Source organism: Nannobrachium achirus (genome assembly GCF_963921795.1).
Source record: "Nannobrachium achirus genome assembly, chromosome: 20".
Lineage (NCBI taxonomy): Eukaryota > Metazoa > Chordata > Actinopteri > Myctophiformes > Myctophidae > Nannobrachium > Nannobrachium achirus.
Genome location: NC_137827.1, coordinates 16090471 through 16102953, shown reverse-complemented (window position 1 = coordinate 16102953; position 12483 = coordinate 16090471). Strand labels below are relative to the sequence as shown.

General features: G+C 41.5%; 1 protein-coding gene across 2 annotated transcripts in view; it reads left to right on the top strand.

The window, feature by feature from the left end:
• The window catches only part of LOC308306282 (uncharacterized protein), a 68331-nt gene that overhangs the window by 38984 nt on the left and 16864 nt on the right, over window positions 1–12483 (top strand). For both annotated transcript variants that reach the window (XM_080751185.1, XM_080751186.1), the window contains exons 3-4: window positions 8789–8932; window positions 11719–11762. In XM_080751185.1, the coding sequence (XP_080607311.1) occupies window positions 8789–8932; window positions 11719–11762 (188 nt within the window). The remainder of the gene's footprint in view (window positions 1–8788; window positions 8933–11718; window positions 11763–12483) is intronic.

Here is a 12483-nt window from a genome sequence, read left to right as displayed (position 1 = left end):
GTAGGATGTGGAGGCTTCACTAGCAACACAGAAATGTGTAGGGATGGTTCAATTGGAATAATAACTAAATGGAGAGGAAAAAAAGGGTTAAAAAAAGAAATTATGTCCAAGCTCACAATGTGTTCCATGGCAGCTAACCAGCTCAGTGGCCTTGTGGTTAGTGTCCACCCTGAGACTGGGACGACTTCCTGTTGGGTTCGATCCCTGGCCAGGTCATACCAAAGACTCTGAATGGAGGGGCTGCCCATTAGTCGTACGTCTCATTAGTCCTACATCTCATTAGTCCTACTTTGGTTATGGGTTAGGTTTAGCCGGCATAGTTTTACTGAGGTTAGGGTTTGGGTTTAGGTTTAGGCATAGTATTTTTCACCAGGTTAACATCACCAGATTCAGACTAATGGGATGTAGGAACAATCAGAGATGTCGGACCAATGCCATGGCACCGAAAAATGGGACCCAGTGCCTCTCTGCTTGGCACTCAGCATCAAGGGTTGGATTGTGGGTAAGTCCCTGCAACATACTAGCGTCATGTTCAGGGGTGTACTTGTACATCAAGCTGCCTCACGCTACAGAAACAGGAGATAGGCTCCTGCCCCTATGGGCATCAGGGCTTACAACATGCCCTGCCCTTATGGCCTTCAGGCTCGGCAAGGCTTACATTCTGAGCTTGTTTGAATAGTGGTTGATGCTGCATGTGGATCGTTGGCATGCCGTGGAAATGAACGGTGCCATCGTCATTGAGGGTTGTTGTTGTTGTGGTGTGGGTGACTGCAGTGACCCGGCAATTTGGTGACGTCGAAGGCAAATGTGGTTCCACTGCCAGCTGCTGCTGACGTGTGCAGTAGATTCATGTTGTTCGTTCCAGGCCTGTTCAAGGACCAGTGTCCTCTGTTCTGATAAGGCCATGCTGTACGTAATGTACGTGTATGTAACAGAGACACAAGTCTTCATCATACCAACACAACGTGCCAGCCAGGGCCCAGAGGCGATAGACTGCAGGAGGTTACGGAGGAAGTGGGGCCTCAAAGTCGTGTCACTTTAATTCCTGTAAGCTGTTGATTGTGACAGACCTGCCGCGGGCGGTGCCACTTGTCTCTGTGTTTATTAACCTCTTTCAACCTTTGCGTTCAGTCTTTATTCCAATTTCGAAAGCTTTGAAAAACATCGAAAATAGCCAATCTATTGATTGATTGATTGAAGACTTTATTAGAAGTTTGCATAGGAAAAGGTACAGTTTCATGACGGTACAGTTCACTGGTACAAGGTCTACTAAAAGGAGATCCATGAAAAGACTAAGCTTATTTCCACAGGAAACCATTTAAGTATCTCATATAACATTGAATGACAGACGAATAGAACACAGTACTATGCAGTAGATATATAAAGAAAAGAAAAATGAGAGAACAAAGAAAAAAAGTCTAAACAGTAAGTAAGTAAGTATATACAAAGAAGGGGCAGGGGAGGGTAGGGTTGGGCTAGGTTAGTTTTTTTTTTTTACCAGTTGCGGACGGCTGCTGCATGTAAGTGGTTTTTCAGGGCAATTTTAAAGGATGCTAGTGATCCACACTCCTTTATGGCCTTCGGTAAGGCTTTCCACATTTTGGTGGTATAGCAGAAAAAAGAGTTTGACCCTTTGTTGGTTTTGACTCTGGGTTGAAAGGCAAGCTACAAGCTCGAATATACAGTAGCTCAGTTTCTCAAACTTTTTTGGCAGCAGTACCCACTTATACTGATTTCGGAAGCCGTGTAGTACCCCATTGACTACAGCATTTGCTTAGAAAAATGTACATCAAAAGTCCAGTTCCCATGCCAATATGTTCAAAATAAAACAGCATTATGGCAAATAAACATTGCTTTCTATATATAGGTATTGATGTAATTTGGTTTAACAATTTACAAATGAGCAGGTTCACACAGTCTGTCAATGTTTTATCATTGACCATAACACTAAATTCATATTCCCATTTTCTAGTTCATTCTCACGTATCCCCTGCAGTACCCCTGCGTACCCCTAGGGGTACACGTACACCCATTTGAGAAACAATAGCTCATCTACAAGATGACAACATGTTCCATTGCAATGCGTTGTGAGCCTGCAGATGAGCTATGTTCACGTGACACTATCGTACGGCAAAGTTTAAAGTAGGTCTCAAGTTATGAAATGCTTTGGCCTAGGTCAGCCTCGTACAGTAGCTTCAGTATCAGACTATTTTGATAGCAACTCTTTATATCTACAGTTTGCGGAAAATGTAACCTTGTGTGCGTCTTGAAAACTCACCCTTGCCCTACTAATGCAGATCTGCAATTGCGACGCGTTGTGAGCTTGTCGATCGGCTATTTTCAAGCCTATAGGTATAAAATAGGGCTACAGTGGTTCATCTTAGTTTTATAAGACTATAATATATATCTGTAAAGTAACTAGAATTGTAATGGAGTAAAAGTGCAATATTTGGATACGAGATGTAGTGGAGTAGACGTAAAAGTATTGGAAATTGGAAATACTCAAGTAAAATACAAATACCTCAAAATTGCACTTAAGTACAGTACTTAAATACATAAATGTACTTAGTTACTTTACACCACTGCCTGTCAGGTTATGAGCCTATAGCGGAGTAGCGCCTACACCGTACAGGCCCTAGCAGGTCTGAATGTTTTAAATTCTCCTCCTGCCCAGGTTGGAGGGGGATTTTGAACTGTCGCTAATGGCAAAACCTATCCAGCGATTAATGCAATACCTACCATACAGTGAATTAGAACAGAGAGTTTTCAACCTCAGGACCCTTTTTCATCTGTAAAGTGACGGATAAATCCTTTTTTTTCCCCTCTACATTTTTATCCCTTGAATTTGTAACCCATTTTTCACCCAGTGCCAATTGCCTATAAGCTGTAATCCTGGGCACTGCTCTCTCCCTCTGCCAACCTGGGGAGGGCCCCAAACTGAGCTCATGCATTCCTTCATATTGCATGAGGAGTGAGCAGGCCGCTTTCTTATCACCTAACGGATAAATGCTGAGCTAAGGATCTTAGGACTTATTTCCATTGTGGTCCTCTGATTTATGGGAATATTGAGGGCAGGGGGGAGGGTGCTCAATCTACACATACATATGCATGGTTTTATCTTGACGGGTATAGTGACCGTGATCTGCAGGTATATCTGTTACCATGAATTTCACCCGCATGTCCTTTTAGTGCCTTCTCACAGCGGCATGTGCATGTTAGACATGTGCCTCTCAGAGCTTCCAGCCCTTTCCCACTGATTCAGTGCGCTGAATTGGGTTTGCGCTGTGCAATGAAGCTTAAACACCTGGCAGACACACGGCACCCTCTGAGCTGCAGAGAACATCCGTGCATTGCTGTCTATTTGGCAAGCAAAATGAGAGAGAGAGGGCAAGTTGGGGCAGGGACAGTGTGGGGTGTGTGTAAGAGAGAGGGACACACACACACACACACACACACACACACACACACACACACACACACACACACACACACACACACACACACAGAGTGAGGGTACAGGTTATGCTCGTCTGTGTAAGCCCCATCAAAAGACCCATCTAGTTAAAACATGAACGTTTACAGAGTTCGTCTGTGCTAAATGCACGTGTCAGTCTACACAGTACCTGAATAACCTGTCAGTGTGCCTCTTGTACTGACTGCTTGATTCTGATAGATCAATTCTGGCTCAGTTAAAAGTGGCTATTACTCCTTTCCTGATTATATGCCTCTGTTGAATAGACGGTTACCTTAGTAATAATTCAGGGTAGGATGTACAGGTTTATAGAAGGCTGTTATCCTGAAATCCAGAAGTGAGTAAGCAATGTTAATGGCAGGGAGGAAGTGCCATTAATAATGGAAAATGTGTGTTCATGTATGTTGCGCAAATGTACAGTGACACATATCCCCAAAACAACAGACGTGTCAATGGCAACAATCTATTTTATATGATATAAAACAATGCTAGCATTACAAGTATAATATTGTGTAGTCTTGTAATTGCCAGGAAAGGAGTAACAATGGTACAATTTGTTGAACAAAAGGTGTGACACACAACAAACTGTCTTTAAAGCCACCCGTTTGTCGGGTTGTCATTGTTTACAAACCTAGTAATCCCTGATCATGTCGGTCCCAGAACATGGAACTGTGTGGATTGGTTGCCAACAGAGAATACAATTTATATTAAAACAAGACAGATGTTTGTTAAATTCAAATGTTCTTTAAATCCCTTATTATTCATAGTGATGAAATGTAATCTTAATACCCCCTCTAATCTGACTTTTTCTAAATTGTTGTCTTCACTGGATGACTGGAAGCTGGTAGTCTACCCAGCAAAAGTACTTTCTGTTAAAATGTGTGATCCGATAATCATAATCCCTGATGTAAACATCAGTTGGCATTCTGTCACAGTCACCAGTAGCCCTTTTTAATACCATCATCTTCCCCTGGGGCCCTCCGTGACAGATGGTGCCTTTTAATATCTGCCAGATTAATATGGACATAATTACAATGGGCTCACAAAGCCAGTGATAATATGTGACCCTCGTTAACAAACACTGTCTCTGTATCCCTGACCGCAGGCCTCTCCCCAATCACATGCATGAGTTTATGTCCAGTGTCCTGCTGCTGCTAACGAGATCAATGTCGTTTTGATCTTGGCTTTATGTTTGAGGCGCATAACTTCACGTCGCTTCCCCTTTCTGTTTTATGCAATCGAAAAGGATCCACATCCCTGTTTTTGGCCGGTTACTGAAAATGGCCAAGTGAAGACACGTGTGAATCATTTTCCTTTACAGACTGCTTTTGTTGAGTCATTCAGTCGGATCAACATGAGTATATGGGAATGTTTTCCATTTGTTCAGATGTTGTACGTTCCAGCATGCCATGTCTGTACTCAACTCCAGGGAGAGATTCCCCCCCATCCACCCCCGCCCTCTGCTCTGCCCCAGATAAGTTGTAGGTTTCCTAATCAGAAGTAGTGAAAACGTCCGCATTCTGTTGAAGTGTAAGAAGTCACAGATATGAGCCTCAGAGTGGAGATACTTTGTGTTTAAAAAGTAAGCTGAAACCATAGCAGAGTTTGTGCTGTATTGAGAATCGTCTGAGCTTTTGAGAAAAGAACCCTTTCTGATGTTCTGTTAATTCTAATTGTACAGTTAGATTAAATTGATCATGTCACTATAACAAACCGGTAAGAATATTGTTTCCATGTGCAGTGTAGCTGTTGCTTTCTTTCTTTTGTCAGGAGTAGGCTGCTGAAGTAATACATTTCAATTCACCTACTCCCCCTTGTGGAGAAAGAATCACAGATGAAACCTGGCTCCTTGAAAAGAAGTGATCTGATTTGTTCTTACTACAGAATGTCTTTTAGTGAAGAACCACAGTCACTACAGTAGCAGTGAGGGTGTGTTTACCGGAATTCTTATTAATGTTAAACTTTCTTTCGAACATCATACATGTAATAAAAAAAAAAAGTCACAATGTAAACATACAAAATAAAGTAAAAACAAATCCAACAATCTCCATAAACTGTGGGCAGTTCAGAAACCTGCTGTCTACCATTAACATCACTGATACTGTAGGGAAGCTAATAGACACTGAAAAGAAGAAATCTGCCTAATGAAGATGTCACTCACTGGTAGATAGGTTTCTGAACTGCCCACAGCCCTCCTAAGAGACACCGGCCGAGTAGAAAGAAATTGTGCTATTTTATTAGTGAGGACCAATTATATGAATATGGGTTGGAAAGTGGTGAAATCGTCCTTTAGGGCCTAACTCGAATCTTATGAAACTCCCTCTTAACCACATTAACTCTGGCATCCCTACAGTATGTTGAGCATGTCATTAGAGGCAAAAATTTCCCAAATTTTTTGATTTGATTTGTCAAAGTGAAAAATGGTTGTTTTTGTACAATTCCTCCCCCCCATGTTGTGAGCTTGTACCGTGGCTATTTTCAAATAGCCAAAGTATAAAATAGGGCTTTAGTGTTCAAGCTGTTACTTAAATCCCCCTGATATCTGCTCTTTTGAATGAATTGACATGAGTGATCTTGGTGTCATAATGACATCCATGGTCATTATCATCATAACCACTGGTCAGCCAATCCTGGATCAGCGTGGCCACAAGCAGATAGCAACACTACTGGATAAACTATCTGCGGGGGTGGGGGTGGTGGTGGGGGGTGTGGTGGTTATAGAGAGAGACGGCAGGATTTAGGCCGCAAAGGATTAGTTAGTGACTGGTGAGCTGTCATTGTCTAGACTCTAGGGCTGGTTAGACCTCTCTTCGTATCTGTTTTGACCACCAAAAACAACAGAATTGATCCCATCTGGATTCTCTGAGGATGTTTTTTCTTGCTGATGGGACTTTAATCCAGCCCTGTTGACAGACATCTGGCTGTACATGGTTTTTCTCCTTCACTTTTCCATTCTGGACAAGAGCAGCGCTGTGGAAAAGTAACCATCATGGTGGTGCTTCTGACTAACGACTTTAATATTAATAATAACAATAATAACTTCTTATATTGCATTCCGATAGTCTTCAAGAGGAAAGGTGAGTGAGAAATGATAACATGCGTTTGTTTTCTTTAAATTCACTTTTATTTTTGTGCTTGTCAAGATTTGAACTCCTGGCCTTTCAAGAGTGGCCACTTCTAAAAAGTGATGAACTGGCTGAACTGGCTTTTAGTGTCTAGTGTCATCATGGCCAATAGAAACCATTGATAATGTGTATGGTAAGGCTGTGACAGTTGGTCAGACTAGTGTGAACACTATCATGATACCCATTAAAACCAGGAAAACAGGCTTGTACACCTGCTATTTTTGAACATTTTAGAAAAATCTGGAAAGTGTTTTTAGTTCCTTGGAACAAAAAACTGCGAGGACCTACTGATTTTGAAGGAATTTCTAGAATCTTGATGGAGTTAGAGAGGCACATGTCTGAATTATACTAAACATAGTATCTTCTTGAGTATAAATAGACTCTGGGCTCATGGGAAACTTCTATTTTTAACCACCGATATTCCACAATTAGTCATCTAATGACAGTTTAACTGACCGCGTCTAATGCCGTTACACAGGAGACAGTGGTATAACTATAGCAGGGATCACTGTTATCTCATGGCTGTCAAGATTAAAACCCATGCAGCATGGCTTGGTGGTTCTGCTGACATGACAAGTCTGTACAGTAGAGTAGAGCAGGTGTCTAAATGGAGAGCAGCTGTCACCATTACATAAAGTTATTAACCTACTGATCCTGTCCTGGGTATGTGAGGGCATCAAATGCATTGTACAGGGCTTTGGGGTGTCAATAACTTTTACTACTTAAGACCTATTTTATACTTTGCAAGATTTTGAGTGCTCACAACACGCTGTGAGCTTGAAAGAAATGTAATTACATCATATACAATATATCGTTGTTGTCGGGTGGAAACCTTGTACAGTATGTCCAAAACCATTCGTTTTGTATTTATCATTTTAAAAATGGGTATGATGATGATGTCACGCGCATACCCTCTATAGTGAGAATAGCCAATCTACAGGCACACAACGCCTCGCACCGTGAGGTTTTGTGTGCTTGTTGATCTGCTATTTTCACTAGTCTTGTGCGACAGTCTTGTATGATGAAGCAGGTCTTTACTTTACGAAAAGACATACAAATGTGAAACTTGGAGATACAAGGTTTCTGCCCGACAGTGACGATATACAGTAGAATTTAATATCTGTCTGTTTGTCTGTCTGTCTAAATAAGGATGCCAGGTTTAAAGTGGTGACATAGCAGTGAAGAATAAACGAGAACAAATACTTACACTTTGGCTTTCGTTAGCTATTTTGTTGAACTTTCTAGCAACAAATTATTTTACAAGAGCGCTTTAACTTGGAAACATTGCCAACAGCAAAAGACTGTATTGTACCTAACCGTATTCCCTTCTCTTTCCCATTGCTGTTTTATGTTTCCTAAAAATGACCATGATATTTCCTCTGCAAAGCTACTAAAATGAACGAGGCATATAAAGCTAAAATATAACCCTGAGAGGTTATTCCAGTTTTCTTTGATAGTGCCTATAACTCTTGTAGCCTCGTAAAATGTTGCCCCAGGTTATCTGGACAGTTGCCTGTTTGACGACACATTGTCTTTGTAACATTATGACAGCTATTAAGTATTCATGTCTTTTTTTACAATCACATTTTATGACTGCTTAGAGTAAACACTAATAGTAGAGCATATGTTGTTGATAAGGGATTTCTTAGGTGATAATCTCCACAGGAAATCAGTACAGTAATTGGTGTTTAGCCACATGAACCCTAGCGTCCCTATTCTCAGCATGTCATAATAGCTCGATATTCTGAGAAAATAGGCAAATATAGCAGACCTATAAGTCACAATACATTCATTATAAGGCACAACACATTCACCACGTTGTGGGCTTGTACAGTAGATCGGCTATATTCGGTCAAATCGATTTGGATTAGAGTTTTAAAAAAGAAGCAGGGGGGAAAAAGCAGAGGACCAAGTATAGACCTCTGGGGGACCCCAGTCAAGAAGTACAGTATGTAGGGTTTTAAGTAGTTAATCTTGCGTGAATGGAGCTGGATGTCATTTCATTTGCACTTCTGCCGTCACCTGTTTCCACTTATAGGCTTTGGCCGTGTTCAGTGTCTGGAAGATGTCTGGTTCAGCCCTAAATGCACTTTGAACTGTCCATATGGCTCCTTATTTCCCCTCTCAGGGGACCTCGGAGCTCTGAGCTGATCCAGGCTCATCCCCTCTTTCTTCTGCTACTGTACCGTAGGTGTCCAAAAGGAGCACGATGAATACCAGACCACCGTCCCCGCCTTGTTCCAGGAGAACGTGTTCATCGAAGGCAACAGGACCAAATACGTGGAGGACCTTCACAATGAGGCCCTGGAGGGTCTGAAGCTCCAACGACAGGAAGGTGAGAAACGTATATCCATCTTTGTAGTCCTGCACTGGCATCTAGTTTGAGGGCAGTAATGTTAATGAGTTTCTCTCCCCTAAATTTAGACCATTTACACTGGCAGCCAAATCAAGCCTGAATCCGATCTGTGCCACATCCAGATTGGAATCCGATTGGTTTAAATGGTCACATGGAACAAATCAGATTCCAATCTGGATGTGACACAGATCTGATTCAGGCTGGATTTGGCTGCCAGTGTAAATGGGGCCTTAGAGTAGCCAATTATTTATTCCACTTTTTTCTCCCTATTTGGTTGTTTTGCCAATTAACCCTCCCTCAACATGACTGTGGTTTTTGCCACTGCTGTTGTACACCCTACTGGCTCACCTGAGCCCCCACCACGAGGACATGGCGCCTCCGTCCTACGCCTCCTGTTCAACACCCCCTGCTTACAGGTGCCGCCCTACCCTGTAGCACATGCATGGGCAACTGGCGGCCCGGGGGCCACATGCGGCCCTCACCTTGACTTAATGCGGCCCGCAGGTTAATACCGGAATACTAATATATTATTGATTTCAGCTGTTACAATTCCAAACGTGATCTGCTTTAATTCCATCAGTGTATATTAGTATATTATTATATTAGTAGTTTTTTTGTCAAATGTATTTGTATTTAGGTTCATGAAGTTAACATGAGTATATAACTAAATGCGTTTGAAATTAAATCAAAATGTTACATTTCAGGATTCCAATACAAAAAATTTAAATAAAAAATCCAGGATTCCAATTCAAAAGATGCAAAAATAGCCGATCTACAAGCTCAAAACGCATCGCAGCGCGATGCGTTTTGAGCTTGTAGATCTGCTATTTTTGCTTATTTTGTATAAGATACTAGAATGACAAAGTAGGACATAGAAATATGCATTGTGGCCCTCTGGAGTGAAGGTGGAAATTTAGTGGCCCTCGCTATCATCAAAGTTGCCCACCCCTGCTGTAGCAGCTGCTAGCCCAGCGACTAACATCACCCTGCCCGGCGCCAGCCCAGATTCCCTCGCCCGAACATTGGCCAATTGTGTTCGTATAGATCAGGGCTTTTCAAAGTGGGTGACGGGGCACCCTGGGGTGCCGTGATGCCAGTGAAGGGGTGCCGCGAGATAATTTAATAATATTTGGAATTCATCAATATCACTACATCAATATCACTTCACTATGTTAGTAAAACAGACCTGATATGCACTGTACTTGATGAGTCCTTTTTTCTATCTACGACAACACTCTTCACCAAAAATAGCAGATCTACAGATCTTACAACAACGCATCACGTTGTGACGCGTTGTGAGCTTGTAGATCGGCTATTTTTGGTGAACCTTCCCCCCAGAATAGGCATGCTGGGGTTCAAGTGGTTAAACGTCAGGTATAACGTTTCAGTCAGTTCTGATGGAAATGGATATTTCTCCAATATGATGTAAGATTCTAAAAATCAACAGTGTAATTCAGGGGTGCCGTGGATGAAAAAGTTATTTACAGGGGTGCCCTGAGTCAAAAAAAGTTTGAAAACCCCTGGTATAGATAGACACTCGGTCAAGCCGGATGCACCGCAGTCGATTCGAACCGTAATGGTTGCTATGGTGTATGCCCTCGGTCTCCACATATTCTGGGGAAGTTGGGATGTTATATTTGTCTAGTGGTTAGATATGTCTGTCACTGGTGAAACTTGCACATTGTCAGTGAGGGATATTGCTGACAGAACCACATGAGGAACACCACATCCATTGTGAAATCCAGGCTCTAAGGACAGGGGGTGTTGCTGGGATTCTTTGTGTGGGTCCAGTGAAGCTCTTTGAGACTAAACAGTGATTAAGGACTGACTGTACAAATACATTTTGAATTGAATCCACAGCGACAACCTTTGGCTCACGATTCTTGAGAATCTGGGCAGTGGTGGGATGATCTCTTAGTGTTTGTATGGAACGCACAGAAAACACTGTGCCGGGACGTTTGGCTCGGCTCAAGGCCGAGAATGCTGACTCAATTTCTATTTTTATTTTATTTTTTCAATTCAAAGGCGCATTATGGACTCAAACTAGAGACTTAAACTAGAAACCAACAGCAGGGTTCTCAAAGTGGGTGCCAATGCCATGCCCTCACTTCAGTTTAGCCACTTAGACCCCCTATACCTATACTGTACTTGGTGCATTCTTTTTCAATCTACCTCAAATCTCTTTGCCAAAAATAGACGATCTACAAGCTCACATATACGTTGTGAGCTTTTCGATTTTCTATTTTTGACGAATGTTCCCCCCCAGAGAATAGGGATACTGGGGTTCCAAGTGGTTAAACGTCAAGTATAAAGTTATTTTCAATCTGTCATAATGGTCATTATATTCTCTCTAGTTTTCCTCATTCTGTATTTTAGGGGGAAATATTAATGTACCGTAATATGACATAAACATAAGATGCTCTAAACTAACAATGTAATTCAGGGGTGCCATGGATGAAAATATTATTTACAGGGGTGCCCTGAGCCAAACATGTTTGAGAACCTGCTCTAATAGCAAAAAAGTGCACAGCACACCAGTCCTTGTGAGGTGCCGGCCAACGGGACAAACACTATGAAAAAAGAGTAAAGCCGCACACTCGTAGCTGCCGATGCACATTTATTATAGGACTACACAGAATAAGAAACCAACGAGAACCTGCTCTGACCTACAGTATGTGCGCTGAACAATTTAAGTGACTGAAATGAGTAACTTTACTGTATGTAACCTAACCAACCTACCTTTATCTTACATTTCTCCTTTTCAGAAAGTAATAATGGGGTGGATTACAGAGATGATGAAAGCAGCATTGTAAGTAACACACATACCGTAACTGTATTTACACAGTAATTTTACACCTCTATTTATCAGCCATAGATTATATTTCATAGATTTAATGGCTGTTAAAGAGATATTCTTCTTTTGTTAAAATAGGATTTATATTCAAATGGTGAAAACACATTTTCAGGTCAGGAATACCAATGTTATCCTATCCTCCGAGCAGAGAGAACTCATACAGGATAAAAAAGTTCAATTGGAAATGATGAAACGAAAATGAGCGAATAGAATTGGAGCTGGACACAACTTTTAAGCCGATAAATCATCTTTGTGGGGTTCTCTCTACTGATTGGATACAAATTTGTATCCCAACCTGAACATGCATTTTCGGTTTACTAAAGAGCATAGGGGCTGTTAAGTATGACATCATTTTGTAGGCAGAGGAGCATTTCTGCCCCCAGTTTCCGTGAATCTTTTTACTATTTTTACTATTTACACATTTTTCTTCTCTTTGTTGTTGAAAGGAAAGTGTTAGAATTATACTTTAGTCGTTATTTTTGTCTCGGATCTGTTGAAAATAGCGAGGGACAGAAAATGCTCTGGGGGCAGATTCTCCTCTGCCTACAAAATGATGTCACGGCTTAAAAGCCCCATAGCAATGATTACTATCAGAATAGTAAATCCACAGACACACACACACAAAACTACTTCAGTAAATACAAATAAATCACTTACACCTCCATTTAATTTCTGA